We start from the raw sequence: 21,634 nt of genomic DNA on the forward strand, positions 1-21,634 counted from the left end.
AAACAGCGAAGTATGTTTACTTGATAAAATTTTCGGACTTAACCAACCACAATAGGATTGCTATCAAGTAAATAGGAATTAAATTTTGTGTAATTTATTTTAAATTATAATAACAATAATTATAATTGCGGAAAATAAAAGTAAATGACACAGCAAGATTTTGTTAACGAGGAAACTGCAAATGCAGAAAAACCCCGGGACCTTGTCCAGAATTGAATACTCTCAGGATTAAGCCGCTATACAAAATCTAAACCAACTTCGTATAGTTGAGACCAAGCAACTAAACCTATAGTTCACCTAGTTACGTCTGTATCCCTGCGCCTCCAACTTGCAATAAGTCACGCACTTGGAACAATTCCTTTGGTTCGTATTCCTAACAGTAAAGGAACAATAAATCTGTTCGGTAACAACTCTTTTCAACCAAGTGATATGAGTTTGACAAAAGGCTCTTCAGTTTATCCCAATAAACTCCTTTGTCGGGTCCTTAGATCTATATTTTCAACAACTACCAAAGTAATTGTTAAGATTATGCAATCAATACTTTTAATCACAAAGAAACATATTGATGCCGATCTACTCAACTAATCAATCCAATCTATCAAAAATATAAATCGATTATAGTTGGATCCTTTTCCAGCCGAAACAAGTATTCTTTCACCAAAGATTATGAACCCAAATCAGAAATCTTCTTCGTCTTCAAATCTTCTTAGATCTTCAATAAACACCTGCACACAATCGACTTGAATCTCTTGTGATCAATCACACACAGAACGGAGTTTGTTAACAATGGATTATCACAAGACGTCTTTAGATCTACAAACAGTCTAAAGATTCCCGTCGAAACTTCGATCTAGTTTGAGTGAAACTTATATCATAAGAGAAGATTCTCATGCATGAACAAACTAGATTCAATCAAAGTTCAACCACCATTAGTCAATCAAATCAATCGAAAACTAATAAGAAACTGCAAGTTATCTAGTTTCCCACCAACGGTACTGATAGAGCTTCTCAATCCCAAAGAAGTCTTTAAACCGAGTGGCCGTAAGAGATTTCGCCTAATTAGGGTACTTTTCTCTCCGAATAGGCGGCTCCACCAGTAAAACACAACTAGGTAGTTTTCCTGGCTCTGAGGATTAGTTTGCTAGAAATACAAACTTCAGTATTTATAGACCAAGGAAGTTGGGACACCAAGGAATTTACAAAACCGAATATTCTCAAAGATATGTAATAAAGACAAAAACGGTTTTCATAATTCCTGGAAATGCTCTGTCCAATTAATGACCGAAATCTCAATAGAAAATATCCAACTAATAAATGCACATTACTAATTTTTATTTCTAAAGATATGCATTTTAATTGCTGGAAATTAAAAGCATATAAAAACTAAAAACCTTAATTAAAAGATTCTCAATTTATCTCGATCCGGGATTCTCCTTTAGATATTAAGGAATATCTTTGAGCAATAAAAGATAAGAGTTACTGCACATGTTCAAAGTATGTCGACATCTTTACTTTGTAAATCCTTTTTCGTATTTATAATCTTGGAACCGATTTGCCACACTTCCAAACAAGTTTAGAATTGGTTCATCTGACTTCCAAGAAATATGTGATTGATTATCCTATGAAATCACCATTAATGGATTTCACGGTTCTACCTCAACATAAAGTTTCGGTTCTACCTCCAAGTGGGTACTAGGATCGGTTACACTAGTTACCATAAAATGGCTAACTAAGTACTAGGATCGGTTACCACTTCTTATGGTAAAACTTGTGAGCGGTTGACCAAGTTATAGGATCGGTTTCACCAACTTACTAAAACTTGTTAAACCTCTTACAAGGATCAATTACACTCTATCTTATGATCGGTCACACCTCTTACTAGGATCGGTTACCCAATGGCTAGTATTTAGTCACACCAAATTCAAGATATCGAGCTTACCATCTTAGGTGATTACTTAGTATCGGTTTCACTAATAAAAGTCATACCAATACAAAATTCAGGGTTGCGAATAGTTTTACCAAGATACATAAACAAGTTATGAATGGTTATACTAAACACACATATTGGTAATTCAAAAGATTTGCAATGAATAACAATACCAATAAGCCTAGCGATTTCCCTTTCGATTCACAAAACAAGTTGATGAATTTAGTCCCTTTAAACGAATGCAAAACATTATTTCCTAGGACGAAATCTTCACCCATACCCATACATAATAACAATAGCATTCATACGATTATGTCGATGTCTTATATACGAAGTTCAAAAGATAGACGTTATACTTCATATTGTAATTCCTTAATACTATGTCTAACTAGAGTATAATCATTCACAGCTTCGCAGTTATGTTTTCAATATGCACGACTTGAAAGATACGTCAGGAAATGAAACAGTTCAAGTCAAATATTACTAACTTCAAGTGGAAGGATGATGTCGTCGTTGTACCTCCTTACTTCTTCTCATTCTTCAAGTCTTCACGTAATACTTGTAAGTCTCATATCCTAATACTTTCAAGCTAACATATACGAAGTTGACTCTAGTAAATAATCAAGCGACTCTTTAAATGAGTTTTGGTTCACTAAAATATGACAACCAAACTTGACATACCAATGCTTGGTGGGTTCAACCGAGCTATGCTCTAACAATCTCCCCTTTGTCAATTTTAGCGACAAAACTCTTACATCATATGGATAAACAAATTACAAGAATTCAATACATATGCTTGATTCCCAAATTCAACAGCATAATAACTTGTATACATTCAATCCTTTAAATGCCGCTGTTGACATTATAATAACAAAGCTAATACTCCCCCTAAAGGTAAGATAGGTAGATTTTCAATCCGCACGTCTTTGTTATTTCCATCATCATATGATATGTTACTCCCCCTTACTATATGTTTTACTCTTTCGTTAGATATAACGTTTAAGCACCATTGTCCTTTCCTTAGGGATATCGAATCAATACAAATAAATATCAATATCACTTGTTTACTCCATGTATTTCTCCCCCTTTTTGTCACAAAATGACAAATATACGAGCAAATAAAGGACAAACCGAAAGGATCTTACAAATCTTACAATGAGACTTGCAAAACCTATAAGAGTTGAGCACGAGGGTTCCACACACCATTTTTGATAACCAATATAAAAACCGAAACTACAAAGTAATTTTGTTTTGATATGTTATCAAGGAAACAATTGCCCGAAGCAATTTTCCCTAATAGTTTAGCAAACCAAAAATCGATTAAGCACCTTAGTTCCTTTGCTAAACCAATTGCACAAATACAATCGCTTGTTCGATAAGACCAAAATAAAGATCAGAATTAACTCTATCTTTCTCATCAGGTTCTAATTATTCTCATCAATAACTTAGACCTTTCACTTTTAAACAAGACAAGTACTAGGTTAGTTAACTAGCATTTCTTGTTAAGGCATTCGATTAGACTTGAACAACCGAAACCTCCACTTTGATAAGTCTAACTAAGATCAGAATTAACTTAGTTTCTCTTATCCGAAATGGAATTGGACTAAACAATTCATCCTGGAAACCTTTTCTTTTGTTAAGCCATAAACAATTCATACAAACCAAATAAATCAACTTGCATAATTATTTACCTCAACCAGAAGCAATTGAAACAACATAGACATTAAAGTACTGCAATTGCACCGTAATTTCGTAATCCTAAACACTTGATACCAAACTGTAAAGCAAGATAACAATAGTTTTTCTTAACCGAAAACAATTGAATCACACACATATCCATACACAAATAATGGAATAAAACATCAATTATACCGAAATTTTGTTAAGCAAAAGCAATAAATATATGCAATAAAATCAGGCTTTTCTTAAACAGGAAAACGATTAACTAACAAATTCGTTACCTTAGATTTTGCATCCTCTTCACCCCCGAAAGATATGTCATTAAGTGCGAGTTCACATTAGAACTCTCCCCCGTTATGTTGTCATCCTTTAGCAAAACAAAAGAACAACAACAAAGAGCAACCTTTACCAGAGAAAAGTTGAAAACCGGTTTTAACTATTGTAATGTAAAAGTTGAAACCCCGAAACACATATGCTTTTATGCTAAAACAAACGATTCAATATATTGTGACTTTTTCACATAGTGTTTCAATCGGAACCCCTCATGATCCTTTGATAAATCCTACCAACATGGGATAGAACTCAATCCCGCTAAATCAAAAAGTCACCCAAACCGTAAGGGTTCTCAACATCATATGAGATCGAATATTAGGGTTAGCAAACCGAAATAAAAAAACCCATAAACACATAGCAATACACCATAAATATTAAACAAATAATCAAGTATTGAAATTACCTCAATCTTGTAGGTAATTAAATTACGAAACCAACGCAAAAAGAATGAGGTCATTCCGAGTTCGGACGAAGAAGTTATAGGTAAAACAGTTTTACACTCCTTCGTATTGACCAACCACTAGGATCGGTTACACAAATCCCAACTAGATACTAGAATCGGTTACAAAAATCCCTAACTAGCTACTAGGATCGGTTACAGTAGTTACTAGTGAAGGATCACAATACTAAACTGTTTTTGGCATAACTTTTGCATACGATATCCGAATCCAGTGATTTTTGGCTCGTTTTAACCGTATAAACAAGAGATACACATATATGATCAGTAGACATCAACTTCATAAACTCAAAATTTCCGTTTCTATCAAAAGCTTAAATATAGATAGAGAAAGTATGAGTATAAAAGAAAATAAATCTCCCAAAAAATGTTAATTATTTATATAATAACCGAGAGATCATGTGCTCAGTTTCATGTGCTTCCTCACCCTTCATAAGATTGATCACAAAGGTGAGCATGCACATTCCAACACAACTAGGTTGTGTTGAGTTGATCCTTGTCTTGTTCGTCACGAGTGACTAAGACATAATCATCATTCTTGACCTCTTGCTTGGTTTGTTTTCTCTTGTTCCATCTCTTGTTTTTCTTATTTGACTTGTGATGAAGAGTGTCATTATCAAAACGTTCACTATTACAAGAGATTTCATACATGATGTCTTTCTTTAGTCTTTCAAGAAAACTCTTGTAATTATTGTCACCAACAATTAACAGCTGAGAGTCATTCTTGTGACTAACTTTTGGTCCCTTCTTGGCTATGGAGGAATTTGGGACCCATTTAGAGTTGGGTTTCGCAGGAGAAACTTTCTCCTTCATACCATTAATATCATTGTCCTTTTGGATATTTTACGAAACAACTTTTCTCCAATTTGGAACATCATATCTTGTCTTAGCATTTACAAAGTCATCTCTCTTTCTATATTCGGGTTTTTTATAAGACGACCTTGTTGAGCGATAGACAAAATTTGAACTATCATTATCATAATTCTTTTGCCTAAACTTTGGACAATATCGATCCAAGTTCCTTTGGGGAGCAATCTTAGCCAATTCTTTTGATACAAAAGAAAGTGCATCTTGCATCTTACGAACTTTGCATCCCCATTACAAGTTCCCTTTGTTACTATAATAATAACAATTTTTAGTATAAACATACGAAGTATGAGTTTTTGTGTTACGTTTTGTGGATCCTCTTGCATTGGAGCTCGACGAGTTTTCTTCTTCTTCTTCTTCTTCTTATTATTATTATTATTATTATTATTATTATTATTATTATTATTATCCTTGTTCAACGTTGTTGCTTTCTTGAGATTAGCAGAAGTGCTCTCTTTGATTGCTGCTGGTTGAATAAAATTCTTAGGCTTGACTGGCTTTACTTCTTTACAAGAAATAGTATCATTTTTGACAACAGTGGAAGCCTCTGGTTGAGAAGAATTAGTAGCTTTAACAAATTTTACCTCTTTGTTAATATTTGAAGCATCTATTCCCTTATAGCCCAATCCTCGTGTATCACGATGATTTCTACTTGCTTCTAACATTGAGGTTAAATTGTTTGAGATGACATTGAACTTTTTAAGGTCCAAATTTTTTTCTTCCAATGTCTTGATTTCATCAAGAGCACCAGCTAGATCAGCCTTAAGATGTTTTTCTAGTGAGATATATACACCTTCTTTATCTTCAAAACTCTTTGGTTGATAATTAACCCTTGCTTCAGATTCAACAAATTTCTTTTTCGATGAAAAGAGATCTCTTCGAAGATTTTCACATTCTAATTTCTTAGAATTTAGCTCGTATGTACGATCTTTAAGAAGAGAATCATCGATTTGGTAACCAATATAATATCCTTGAAAAACCTTTTTCAATTTCTTGTTCTCACGACAAAGAGGAGTCATAAGACCAACGAAATATGAAGATCTCAGATTTTTATTTTTCAAAGGATTCAGTAGTTTAGAGTATTCTGAGATATCCTCTTCTACTTCTCGTTCAAAATCTGAGTCATCATCATCGGAAATTTCATCCATCCTTTCTTTTAGACAAATTTTCTAGTTGTCATCGTTTTCTACATCATTAACAAGATTAACTTGTCTAGTAGAATCTCTGGTGATGATTTCATGATCATTTTTAGATACTGATTCGTAGATGCCATCATCAAGTGTTAATTCAAAACTCTTGATACCTTGCTTTAGGTTAACTGAATCATTCTCGGGTTCCGTGAAAACCATTTTTAGATTCCAGTCTTATAGGTTGGATCTCATCAAACACAAATTGTTAGATCTTTTCGTGTTTACCTACTCTGATACCAATTGAAAAGACGAGGGTACCCAAATATACCTCAATCTAAATTTTTCCACCTATAAGTCCTTTCTCCGAAAGTGATTGTGTATGGACTGAGTCGAGATAATACAACTAATCGGTTCACACTTCGTGTGATCGTCTATGGATACGATATCGAGACAATACGACAACAAGATAACTTGTGTGATTGACTATGGATACGAAGATCGAGACAATACAACAACGAAGTATGTTTACTTGATAAAAGGTTCGGACTTAACCAAACACAATTAGATTGCTATCAAGTAAATATGAATTAACGTTTGTATAATTTACTTTAAATTATAATAACAATAATCATAATTACGGAAAATAAAAATAAATGACACAACAAGATTTTGTTAAGGAGGAAACTGCAAATGCAGAAAAACCACGGGACCTTGTCCAGAATTGAATACTCTCAGGATTAAGCCGCTATACAAAATCTAAACCAACTTCGTATAGTTGAGACCAAGCACCTAAACCTATAGTTCACCTAGTTCCGTCTGTATCCCTGTGCCTCCAACCTGAAATAAGTCACGCACTTGGAACAATTCCTTTGGTTCGTATTCCAAACAATAAAGGAACAACAAATCTCTCCGGTAACAACTCTTTTCAACCAAGTGACATGATTTTGACAAAAGGCTGTTCCGTTTATCCCAATAAACTCCTTTGTCAGGTCCTTAGATCTATCTTTTAAACAACTACCAAAGTAATTGTTAAGATTATGCAATCAATACATTTAATCACAAAGAAACGTATTGATGCCGATCTACTCAACTAATCAATCCAATCTATCACAAAGATAAACCGATTATCGTTGGATCCTTTTTCAGCCGAAACACGTATTGTGCACACAAAGATTGTGAACCCAAATCAGAAATCTTCTTCGTCTTCAAATCTTCTTAGATCTTCAATAAACACCTTCACACAATCAACTTGAATCTCTTGTGATAAATCACAAACAGAACGGAGTCTGTTAACAATGGATTATCACAAGACGTCTTTAGATCTACAAATAGTCTAAAGATCCCCGTCGACACTTCGATCTAGTTTGAGTGAATCTTATATCAGAAGAGAAGATTCTTAAGCATAAACAAACTAGGTGCAATCAAAGTTCAACCAACGTTAGTCAATCAAATCAATCGAAAACTAATAATAAACTACAATTATCTAGTTTCCCACCAACGGTACTAATAGAGCTTCTCAATCCCAAAGAACTCTTTAAACCAAGCATCCGTAAAAAATTTCTCCTAATTAGGGTACTTTCCTCTCCGAATAGGCGGCTCCACCATTAACAACACAACTAGGTAGTTTTGCTGGCTATGAGGATTAGTTTGCTAGAAATGAAAAATTCAGTATTTATAGACCAGGGAAGTTTGGACACCAAGGAATTTCCAAAACCGAATATTCTCAAAGATATACAATAAAGCCAAAAACGATTTTCATAATTCCTAGAAATGCTATGTCCAATTAATGACCGAAATCTCAGTAGAAAATCTTCAACTAGTAAATGCACATTACTAATTCTTATTTTCTAAAGATATGCATTTTAATTGCTGGAAATTAAAAGCATATAAAAACTAAAAACCTTAATTAAAATATTCTCAATTTATTTCGATCCGGGATTCTCCTTTAGATATTAAGGAATATCTTTGAAAAATAAAAGATAAGAGTTACTGCACATGTTCAAAGTATGTTGACATCTTTACTTTGTAAATCCTTTTTTATATTTATAATCTTGGAACCGATTTGCCACATTTCCAAACAATTTTAGAATTGGTTCATCTGACTTCCAAGAAATATGTGATTGATTATCCTATGAAATCACCATTAATGGATTTCATGGTTCTACCTCAACATAAAGTTTCGGTTCCACCTCCAAGTGGGTACTAGGATCGGTTACACTAGTTACCATAAAATGGCTAACTAAGTACAGGATCGGTTACCACTTCTTATGGTAAAACTTGTGATCGGTTGACCAAGTTATAGGATCGGTTACACCAACTTACTAAAACTTGTTAAACATCTTACAAGGATCGATTACACTCTATCTTGTGGTCGGTCACACCACTTACTAGGATCGGTTACCCAATGGCTAGTATTTAGTCACACCAAATTCAAGATATCGATCTTACCATCTTAGGTGATTACTTAGTATCGGTTTCACTAATAAAAGTCATACCAATACAAAATTCAGGGTTGTGAATAGTTTTACCAAGATACATAAACAAGTTATGAGTGGTTATACTAAACACACATATTGGTAATTCAAAAGATTTGCAATGAATAACAATACCAATAAGCCTAGCGATTTCCCTTTCGATTCACAAAACAAGTTGATGAATTTAGTCCCTTTAAACGAATGCAAAACATTATTTCCTAGGACGAAATCTTCACCCATACCCATACATAATAACAATAGCATTCATACGATTATGTCGATGTCTTATATACGAAGTTCAAAAGATAGACGTTATACTTCATATTGTAATTCCTTAATACTATGTCTAACTAGAGTATAATCATTCACAGCTTCGCAGTTATGTTTTCAATATGCACGACTTGAAAGATACGTCAGGAAATGAAACAGTTCAAGTCAAATATTACTAACTTCAAGTGGAAGGATGATGTCGTCGTTGTAGCTCCTTACTTCTTCTCATTCTTCAAGTCTTCATGTAATACTTGTAAGTATCATATCCTAATACTTTCAAGCTAACCTATACGAAGTTGACTCTAGTAAATAATCAAGCGACTCTTTAAATGAGTTTTGGTTCACTAAAATATGATAACCAAACTTGACATACCAATGCTTGGTGGGTTCAACCGAGCTATGCTCTAACACTTCTTTTGTTTAGTTTCAGAGAGGAATATAATATCAGGATTCAGCTTATTAAGCATATCATTCAGATAACTTTTAGCATCTCTGGTTCCCAATCCTTGATAGTTCCATGCCAAAGCAGTGAAGAATTGCCAGAAATAGGACATACTAGGATACTTAGAAGTTAGTCTTCTTGTGATATGGTCATAATAAGTACTTATGATTATCTGAACTATAAAGGAAAGATTGAGTAGCCTTATAATGTGGCCTTATAATGAAAAAATAAAGGGAGGTGCAAGAGTGTACCATTTTTCCTGAATAGGAGCTTTCCAAGGTACCATTAGCCATTAAGAGAGGAGTGTTTCCAATCTGCTCATTTGTATCTTCAGCCAAGTCCTTGAATCTCTTGAGGTTGGCCAGGTCAGAACTGTTGGAGAATTGGTTATCCTCATTTGGGATTTCTTTCTTTCTTTTGGATTCAAGGTTGGAGGTGTTCAAGGAGTTATCACTTGGGTTGTCAAACCTATGTGCTTCTTTCTTAGCTTTCTAGGCCTCTTTCTTCTTTTTAGCAGTCTCAGCTTCCATTCTGGCTTTGATTTGGAAAAGAGTGGGTAGAGTATTGAAGGGGAAGGTTTTAGGGGTAGGGGATAAAGGGAAAATGATTTTTAATTTTCATTTTTCAGAGTTTTTCTTGTAGGAACCCACAATTTTCTTTGCCAAATCAAGTCTCCTGTTTTTAATTTGACAAGTCAGGACATCAGGGTGTGGGGAAGTTGACAAATCATTGGGTGAAGATTGAGCTCCAAAGGTGATATGGCTGTTAGCAGATGAAGTAATGTTTTTTATGGCCTTTTCAAGATCATCCTCTTAACAATCTTCATTTTAGCTTCAAATTCAGCCGCACCATCAGTATCAGAGTATGATATGCAGATTACATCTTTTCCAGCTTGGACAATTTTTTGTTGAGGGGTTCTTGGTGGGGGAGCTGGTTGAGGGGTTGGTAGAGTATGATGTTGTGAGTGATTTTGATTTTGTGGAGTGGCACAAAGAGGACCTGGGTGGTCAAGGATTCTGCATATTTTACAAAACTTTATGCCATTAAGAGCACAAGCACATTCCAACCAGTGGGAAAGGGTAGGAGTTTCAAAAGATTCAATGCCAAACTTGAGAGACCTAGTGACATTGATAGTAAGTTTTACCTCCAAGTTTTTTTTTCGAATATATCCCTTCCATATGGCTTTTTAGCATCTTTAAAGACTTCAATTGGATTGACTATATTTATGATATTAAGAATGATGTGAGTTTGGATTTTCTTTATGAGAAGCCAAATCATGACCTTTGAGAATAATTCTTCATCAATCAGTTCAGGGACACTGGCAAGGACACCTATTAAAACCATAAGTTTCTCAAAGACTCCTCTAGTGCCTTCTTTCCTCAGGATTGAATAATCCTCTTCATGAGTAATCCTGAGAATGTAGTAGTTTCTTCTTCTGTTTCAAACATCAACTTCAATTCTACTTTGAGTTTTCCAATTAGCATTGATGAAATAACTAACTTTTCAAGTTTGAAAGCAGATGTTGCTGCAAAGTTTTCCAATAAAACACCATTTCCAGTCTTGAGGTTGTTTGGTTTTGACATTATCAGGATTAATAAAAAAAAATTTGGGAACAAATCTTCAGGTATTTAGTGCTGAGTTCATACCATACTATCAATGTTGTTAGGGTTGAGTTGGAGGAAGAGTCCAAGACAATGATATGATGATTAAGAAAAAGAAAAAGGTAGAGAAGAGGGGAGTTATGTTCACTGAAGATGGTATAGGTAATGGTTATTTTTTAAAGAGAGAGGGAGAGGAGACATGCTTTAATTTGAATTATGGTCACGGGTGTATGCTGATGCTTGTTGTACTTGGGATGGGTAACCCGAGCTGTGTAGTTTATGGCCAAATATATGGGACTGATATGCGTGTACATATATAGAAAACAGTCTCCAATAGGAGTGGTTTTGGTACATTGATCTTGTCCTTTGTTGGCTAATGGTACCTTGGATAGAGACCTTCATAAATAGCCAAACTATGTGTTGTGTTGTTAGCAGCCTTGTAACTAAAGGTAAGAGTAGTCGTTGTTACCAGTTTACAGTAATTTTTAACCTTGACATCATCTGATGTAAAGTAGTGGTAAAATAGTTATTGACCGAGTTTTGTCTTTGGGTTGGACTGTTGCCTCGACATTAACAGCCCATATGAGGATTTGGTGTTTTTCTGAGCCCAGTCAACTTGCCAATCAGTATTGGTCAGATTTCGAGTCAGCTTGTCTGATTTCTGGTATGAAAGCATGTTAGCTGCACATATATTGATTCAGTCATCCCAGAGAGCCGAATTAGTTTTTCCGCCAAGTCTGCTGAGGATGAGTACCCAATTGCCATCTGTCAAACATGATAGATTAGTAGCAGTTATAGGAGATAGAAGAAAAGGGGCTAGTTGAGGGGGAAATGAAAAGACAGTGCAAGTAGGGAGATGTTGAGTGATGAAAGAGGTTTCTCTTCGGGAACCGCTGCCAATTAATTTTGAGACGACCAACAACCAAATCGATAAATCCTTTAAATGGATCCAATTAACCGTCGAAGAGATTTTCCCATTTATTTTCTCTTGTTCATTTCCCTCTTTTCTCAGAAGAACATTTAGGATTATTGATTCTTCAACATCATGGCTGAAAATAAAAGCGAAGTGGATCTTAAAGGCAAGCGAAAGATGCAGGAAGTGGATATTGAGCCTCGTATCCATTGGTACCCTCATGAGTACTGTGTTGATTTTTTGCCTTATGGGATTGCGTTTCCTCAGGGTTGTGAATCTCCTGATTTTGAAGAGAGTTTTGCGTGGTACTTGGATGATCTGAAGTATAATGTGAATGTAAAAGTGGAGGAGTGCCTGCAAAAAGAAGGACCTCCTGGCTGGTTCATGAGTTGTTGATTGATTCCCCTGTTCAAAGATTGAGGCAGTTCTTCAAGCAACCAAATCCTGCTCTGATTAATCAAGATACCAGCAATCCTTTTGAAGTTCAAGATAATATTAAGGTCCTAAAGAGCAGCAATTGTCGAGGAAAAATTATTGAGGGTGGTTCTGAAGATGATGGAAATGGGCCTCAAACTCCTTCTCCTGCTACTAAACCTCGAAGGTCTGGTTCTGATGATGATGATTGGGTATTATATACTTATCATCCTAAGTATGGGCCTTTTCAAGTGCATGAAGGTGTAACTGTTGTTGCAGATCGGTTTCTTGTGTCTGGGTTGAGTAGAGTTGGATTTCAATCCATTACTCTTGCTGTTGAGGAAAGATATATGATACGTCAATTGGCTGCTATACCATGGCATCATGATGAGCCAATGCATTTTCCGATGATGGATGCGCTTTGCGCTGCCACTGGATTGATTGGCCGAGTAATATTGACTGGTGTAGTGCAACCCACCTCCGATCCGATCCCCGATCCATATTATCCATCTACCGTTCCAAATGAGAGAGATCCAACTACCCCTGTGCCAGAGTCGTATAGTGATGAAGATGGAGATGAAGCTGGTCGAAGTGAAACTGCTGGTTCTTCCTAGAAGCCCAAGCCAAAGCAGCGAGTTGCAGAGCTTTCTGTTCGCATGACTCGGAGTCGGACTCGGAGTGTCAGCCAAGGGACAGAAACAAAAGTAAGTACCCATTGAGGTCTTCCATTTCTAGCACCTGCAGAGTAAAGCTATCTTTTTGTGGTTTTGAAAGTTTGTTAGAAATGAGTGTGGAAAGGTTTAACATTTGATTTGAAGTTTGGTTGAACAATTGATACCCGTTTAAATTTCGTTGATTGGGACAAAGTTTTTTAAGTTTGTAAGAACAATCATGCTTTTGTGTTGGTGTTTTAATGACAATTGTTGGTTTAAAATGAATTTGAGAGCATTGGGATTTTGGGTGATTGTACTGGATAAAAATTGGGCTATGTTGATCATGGTCTAGCAAAGAGATTAAGAAACCATGATTAAACATAGATAAAGGGTGGGGTATGGATTAAATTAGATAGGGGGATAGACAAAATGTTGATTGCTAAAATCAGAGTTAGAGGATAGAGATTGACAGAAACTGCACCTGAGATGAGAGATTCTATCTTTGGGCTTATTGCTTCCTCCTAAGGGGAATTGAGATTGTCAATGGTACTTGTAATATGATTGTTGATTGTTGTTTTGGTGAATCTATCAGGGACTGTGGTTGAGACTGTGATTTCTGAGCTTCCTGCAATGCTTGTGATGCTTGTGATTCTAGTAATTTCAGTAGTAATTTTGGTAATTTTTGTTTATCCTGTGAAGTTTGTGATAGCTGTGAGAATCCTACTTCCTGTCATATCTGAGATTGCTGTGAGATTCATATTTTCTGAGACCTGAGTGGTATGGTAATTGAGGCAGTTGCAATGACAATAGTGATTTAGTTTAGTATTCTCCATTGAAAATAAGAATTGGGATGTCAAAAACAAGAGCTAGAACCATGAATTAAGTATCTGGAATGGTATTCATGGAGATAGAGAAACACTGGTAGAAATCCGCGAAAATTCCGATCAAAAATAGCCGTTAGATTAGGTGAGGACAAGCATAACGGATAGTTTAAGCCGGAAAGAGAAGAAAACCGGGATAGGAGATAAAGAAAATCAGGTGAATAAGAGAGAGAGTCGTACACAGAGAGAGTCTCCAAGCCTTGGAATGATTTCACACTGATCAGTCAGTTTAATTTAGGGCCATCGTGCAAGATCACGCTTGGGTCACAACAAGCAAAAGCACATAACTGCACACACAAATCGAATATATGCATCACAAGAATAAATAAATGTTTAGGAAACTATCATCGTTAATCTTAACTCACTGAGACATAACTAGCTTAATAATCCCTCCGTCCCATGAAAGATGACCTATTTCACTAGGACACACATTTTAGTAATTTACCCTCTCCTAGGCAGGTCCAAATGAAAATACTCAGTCCATCCAGTGGTCCTACTCCAGTAGTAATATGGTACAAGGACAAAATTGAACCTTTTTCTTCAGAGACATTTCATAATCTTAGCTTGATCCTCTGTCACGCGTACTCCATCTTCGCAAACAGTAAATTTTTTAGTCAGCTTAATGCTCCGGTCACTGAGTTCAACAGGCATGCCTAATTCCACTAATTTGGGACACAATTTCAATGCACTTAAACGGGGAGGTAGAGGAAGAACCTCATCCTTGTCAAACACAACGTTTCCATTGGTGTGTTGCCTGGCTTTGCAAAGTCCAATTCTTCATACTCGCGGAACTTACTGAGCACCCCTTCTCTGGTTATGTCATTTAAAAGAACACCAACATCATCAGCATCAAGTGCAATTCCAATTTTATGGAGGCCAGGTTCCAATTCTTCAGTTTTGTCTCCAGACTTGAGCTTCTTTTTGGTTGATCTTTTGTTTTTAGGTTCCAGTCCAACAATTCTTGACAAAGATCCATTAAACCCAAAATAAACTTTGCTGCAAAAGTCGTCGCTGAGAGATTTGTTGAATTTCTGGTACACGGGACTTTCAAGTTTTGCGAAACTGAAGCAGAAAACGTAGAGTCTATTGTATCTTGCAATATCCGATTTGAAAGATTTCTCATCTAACGGGTTTTTCTTAAAGTACTTGGCCATTTCTCTCCTTTTAATTAGGGATGGTCATGGGTGGGTATGGGGCGGGGATCTTGTATCCCAGTCACTGCCCCGTTCAAAAAAAAAAAACCCACATCCTCCCCATTACCCGCTTGATCTGGGACGGGGCGGGTATGTGAAATACCCGTACGTGACGGATTTTTTACGGGTTATCCATAACATTAAGCTCAAATATGATGAGTTAATTTAATAATCAATACCTAAATTCAACCAATAATAATAATAATAATTTAAAATTTCAAACTCATAAATTCATCGTAAAACAAGCAAAGAAAAACAAATTGGTCTATAAACGAGCATCACTCATTTTAGTTCTTAATTATTTCTTATTAAGTATCTTCCTCCATGTTGATCACCTCATCGTCTGCTTCAGTTTCTTCCCAAAATGTTTCACCATTGAATTTTGATCCACCTAGCCAAAATAAGAAAGTGTATCATATAACCATAATGATGTATTAAATGTAAAAAAAAACAAACATTTCAATAAAAAGAGAATTTCATTACCATTCAGCATATCCCATAGCCAGTCTTGAGCGCACATCAAAGCTTCCAACGTTTTTGGATGAAGTCTATTACGTTGGACACTCACAAATCTACCTCCGGTACTAAAAGCTGATTCGGAAGCTACCGTTGAAACTGGAATCGCTAAAATATCTCTTTAATTCCATTTGTCTTCCACCATGCTAGTATGTCAAATTACCAATCCTAGGTAAAAGATCTTCTTCTAAGTAATTGGTTAATTCTGACTTAACAGTACTAGTAGGAGCAGTTTTAGAGACAAACATATCAAACTTTTCCAAAGGATCTACGTCATCGTTAAAACCATGCATCTCTGAAGTGAAAGACAAATCATTTGGCTAACAGATGTTTCAGCAAATTTTACTTTCAGTTCATACTCCGTCGCCAAATCAACGCATAAATCGCGTACTCGATCAATTTCGATTTTTGAAAAAGCTTGACCATAAATTTGTGGAAAATAAAACTCAATCAATTTCATCTTAAACCTTGGATCTAACATAATTGCTACGGCCATTACTCCATTGATCACAAACCAATACTCTTCAAACTTCTCTATCATTTCATATGCCATTTCCTTAATCACACCAAGTTTAGATTTTTTCCACTCATTTAATGACAATCTAATATCACAAAAACTTGGAAAGAAAAGGTTGGTGGTAGGATATTTTACTCCGGAAAAATTCTCTGTGAAGGTATAAAATATCTTAAGTTTGTCGCACATTTCCTTGGCCAACAACCAATCTTCATCATCTGGCAAACAATCATACTGTGGCTCACGTTGCTTTAGTCGAGAAAAAACCTTCTGATACTTAATAGCAGTATTAAGCATCAGGTATGTTGAGTTCCATCTTGTCTCACAATCAAGAACTAACTTATTTATACTAGAAATATTTAGTTGACGGGCGGCCTCTTCAAATTTCTCAACTCGTTTTGGTGTTGCTTTCCAGTAAGCAACACTATTACGAATCAATTCGATTGCTCCTTTGATCCCCTCTAATCCTTTCTTGACTATAAGAGCTAATATGTGTGCACAACAACGCATATGAAAAATATCTCCACCCGACAGTAAGTTACTTGATAATTTTTCTAGGAGAAGTTGGATCATAAGATCATTAGTGGAACAATTATCTACAGTAAGAGTGGATACTTTACCATAGATATTCCAGTCTAGCAGACACTCCATCAATGCGGCTGACAGGACTTCAGCCGTGTGCGGACATGGCACATACATAAACCTAATAAAAAATAAAATTCAGATGGTTTATTAGACCGTACTACGTATCAACTAGTAATTAATCAGTAACAAAATTAATGGTAGTGATTTTTCATTTATGACGTGCATATCCAATGCCTGAAATCATTAAATGAATACGCGTACCTGATAATTCGGCTTTGCAAGATCCACGATTCATCGATGAAATGAGCCGTAATAACCATGTATCCTTTCTTTTGCTTACTAGTCCACATATCAGTAGTCAACGCAATTTTACCTTGATGTTTTTGTAGAACCTCCATTGTTTTAGTTTTTTCTTCATCATAGATTTTAAGGATATCCCTTTTAATTGTGCTCCGAGATACCACCTTAAACAACGGTTGAAGCGCATTTGAATATCGTCTAAATCCGGCATGTTCAACGATGGAAAGCGGATACTCGTGTATGATTATCATATAAGCAAGTTCCTTCCTAGCGAACGATTGATCAAAATTGTACGTGTTAAGCTGACTTCTTCCGTCACTTTTTTTACTCGGAGTGATTATTGATTGTCTTATGTCTTGCTGTTTACGTCGATGACATCTTTTCATGTGTGCGTGTAGATGCTTAGTCTCATTTGTGCTTTTTCCTCCTAATGGTTTATGACAATATTTGCAAACTGCTTTGTCTTCCCCTTTTATCTTTTTCTTTTCAAAGTGGTTCCACACTATGGATCTTTTCTTCCCTGAAATTATAGCAATTTCACCTTCGGCATTATCACAATCACCTGTAATGTTTGCCTCGGCTGTTTCACCATGGTCATCATCCATTGGAGAACTTGGAATTGTCTCGACATGGTGTTCAGACTGTTCGGATTCACCTGGTGTGGATATAGTTGTCATTTTGGGATCACTGTGTAATATACACATAAAGTAATATAATATATATAATAAAAAAAGCTTAAATAATATAATATAATCAATACAATAATTAAATAATATAATATAATATAATTTCTTAGTTTAAATATAATATAAATAATTAATGATATCTTATACTTTTACCTTTTCTTTTATAATATAATATAATATAATTTCTTAGTTTAAATATAACATAAATAATTAATGATATCTTATACTTTTACCTTTTTTTCTTATAATATAATATAATATAATTTCTTAATTTAAATATAATATAAATAATTAATGATATCTTATACTTTTACCTTTTACCTTTTCTTTTATAATATAATATAATATCTTAGTTTAAATATAATATAAATAATTAATAAAAATATAAAATCCTAAAATGTGAACGTACGGGGCGGGTATGGGGCGGGACCTAGAATCCCATCCCCGCTTCACTAATTTCGGGTGTTACCCATACCTAACCCCAACCCCGTTTGTACGGGTAAAACCCTACCCAATAGGGGCGGGTACACACGGGGATGGGTTTGGGTGGGGAAAATGGCCATCCCTACTTTTAATGGCATCTCTCTTTTAGGCTTCGATCCTTTGTGTTAGACTATTGATTTGTGTAGTTACATATCTGTGCGGTTCGCATGTGTGCAAGCGTGAGGTGTCAGTTATATGTTGGTGGATTCATCGGCCAATACTGTTGCCGGTAATTATGAGCTGTCTGAAAACTGTATTGAATATCAAAGTCCTGTGTCTGCAATTGATTTGAGAAAAACAATGAAATGAAAACAAGTTTTGAGAGATTGTCAAACGACTGTAACTCTCTCAACAGATAAACTCAGTCAATTTTTGTTTCAATCTGGTTTTTCTGCATCCAAAACTGATACTTCTCTCTTCTACAATGTAACTGTTGATGCTACTATCTACTTTCTCATCTATGTGGATGATATTTTGGTCACAGGCAGCAATCCTTCAGTAGCCAATCAGCTCATTCTTGACTTGGGTGAAGAATTTTCTATCAAGGACTTAGGCCCTCTTCATTTTTTTTCTAGGCATTCAAGCTACATCAAATTCTGCAGGTGTTATGTTATCTCAAGAGCAATATATTACCAACCTTTTGGTTAAAACCAAAATGAAATCAACTCAACCCTGCAGTACACCATTTTCACTGGTAAATATACTTCTCAATCACCTAATTTTGATGATCCTCTTCTCTACAAAAGCACAGTATGAGCTTTACAATATGCCACCATTACAAGACCAGATATATTATTTGCAGTCAATAAAGCTTGTCAGACTATGCAAAATCCATCTGAAGCAGATTGGACTGCTGTCAAGCGTATTCTTAGATATCTGAGTGGAACTCTTTCTTATGGTTTGCAATTCATGAGGTCATCTTCTCTTCAACTACAGTCCTACTCAGATGCTGATTGGGAAGGTGACTTGGAAGATAGGCGCTCCAATAGTGGAATGACTATTTACATGGGTCCTAACTTGATTTCATGGTGTTCAAGAATGCAAAAGTCTGTTTCACGATCCAGTACAGAAGCAGAATACAGAGCCTTGGCAGATGCAACTTCTGAGTTAATTTGGGTGCAATCTCTTATGGATGAATTATTTTTCCATTCACCAAGAATTCCAATTCCAGTTCTATGGTGTGACAACATGAATGCCACTTATCTGACTGCTAATCCTATATTTCATAATCATATGAAACATATTGAAATAGCTTTCCACTTTTTCCGAGAGTTGGTTGCAGCTAGAGCTTTGGATGTCAGATTTTTATCAACTCAGGACCAAATTACAAACATCTTTACAAAGGGCTTATCAACTTCATGCTTTGAGACTCAATATTAGTGTCTCTGCTTCCATAGACACTGGACTTGCGGGGGGGGGGGGGGGGGGGGGTGTTATACTATTGATTTGTGTAGTTACATATCTGTGCGGTTCAAATGTGTGCAAGCGTGACACCACAAACCCTAATTTCTTCATATTTTTTTTTCTTCAATCAATTAGTGAATCAATCTTTCCTTTTATCAATTTGTATTTCAAACAACCAATTTATCAATGCCAGAACCTGATAAACACATTGCATTAACATTCAAACCACAAACCAAATCAACACATACTAATTACACACTATGGAAATCTCATATTGTACCATTACTTCGAAGCTACAATCTCTTCAGATTTGTAGATGGATCTTATCAATGTCCGACAAAGTATTTTTGCAGAAATTCTTCAGATGGATCTGCAACTATAATCCGACCTGATTATGTTGAAGATTCAGATCCAGAATCTGATTGTTCGCAATCCTGTCTATACTTACTGTAATAATCAAGATCAAGCTCTTTTATCCTGGTTATTCTCTGCTTGTGCTGAAGAAACTCATTCTCAGGTTCTCGATTGCACTTTCTCTCATGAAGTTTGGATCCGTCTTCAGCATAATTACAATGCTACTACAAAATCAAGGTTAATGCAATTGAAATAAGACCTTGTCACATTAAAGAAAAGCACAGATTTAATGTTGGTGCACTTCAACAAAGCTAAATCTATTTCTCATCAACTAGCTCAATAGATAGACCAGTATCTGATGAAGATCTTGTGTTTCATATATTACAAGGTCTTCCTTCTGAATTCAATGCGTTTAAGACATCCATCACTACTCATTAATTGAAGAATGAAAATCTTATCACATCATCTGAGCTGCTTGGTTTACTTTTATCTGAGGAAATTCGTGTGAATGATGAATCTAAAGTGGATCTTACAACTGCATCTGCAAACGTTTTGCAACCATAACAACATAATCAACATCACTAGTTTGCACAAAATAATCACAGTCTTAACACTCCAACTTATGGCAACAATTCATAGTATTCAGGTAATTCAAATTTTCACCCTCCTTCCAATTCAAATTGGTCTTCTTATGGTTCTAGAGATTCTCCACAAAGAGAAAATATGTTTAGAGGTGGTCGAAATGGTGCTCGTTTTCGTGGTGGTTATAGAGGTGGAAGATTTGATGGTGGTGGACGATTTGGTCGTTTCAACAATGAAAATCAGTTTTACTCACCACTGAGGTTTAATCCTTCAACTGACTGTCAAATATGTAAGAAATCAGGACACTTAGCACCAACTTTTCGATATAGATATGTTCAATCTGACAACTCAATGACATCTTCATACTATAAAACCAATGATCCTTACTATGAAGATTATAATGATTTCTGGTGCCCTGAACCTGAGGCATATGCTACTTACACTGATGACCATAATGCTTATTCATCTGGATGGGTCCCTGATTCTGGTGAAACACCCCCCATTACTTTTGATCTATCCAACTTAAATCTTCATTCTCCTTATCAAGGATCAGATCAAGTGCGTGTTGGCAATGGCTCAGGTTTGCACATAACTCATATTGGCACTTCTTCTTTTCAGAATGGCAATACTAAATTTACTCTCTCTTATGTACTGCATGTTCCTTCAATTACAAAGAATTTGATTTCAGTACAACAATTTACTAAGGAGAATAATTGTTATTTTGAATTTCATCTTGACAAATTTCTGGTGAAGGCTTTGGATACCCATCATACTCTGCTCACTGGCCCTGTTAAAGATGGACTCTACCATTTGGAATTTACAACTACTGCTCTCAAACAAGCTTTTACTTCTGGTACTTCTACAACTACTCAATGGCACAATAAATTAGGACATCCTGCGTACAAGTCTTTGAAGCACATATTATATTCTGTTGATGGAGTTATTGATGATCATTTGTCAACTTCAATATGCACT

At 35.6% G+C, this 21,634-nt stretch overlaps 1 protein-coding gene across 1 annotated transcript; it reads right to left on the bottom strand.

Moving 5' to 3' along the window:
• Positions 1 to 14,731: 14,731 nt before the first annotated feature.
• On the bottom strand, positions 14,732 to 15,196 carry LOC113273301. The gene has a single exon (XM_026523044.1). The coding sequence runs from the start codon at positions 15,194 to 15,196 to the stop codon at positions 14,732 to 14,734; it is 465 nt and encodes a 154-aa protein (XP_026378829.1).
• Between the last annotated feature and the right edge of the window lie 6,438 nt (positions 15,197 to 21,634).

Source organism: Papaver somniferum, chromosome 4 (genome assembly GCF_003573695.1).
Source record: "Papaver somniferum cultivar HN1 chromosome 4, ASM357369v1, whole genome shotgun sequence".
Lineage (NCBI taxonomy): Eukaryota > Viridiplantae > Streptophyta > Magnoliopsida > Ranunculales > Papaveraceae > Papaver > Papaver somniferum.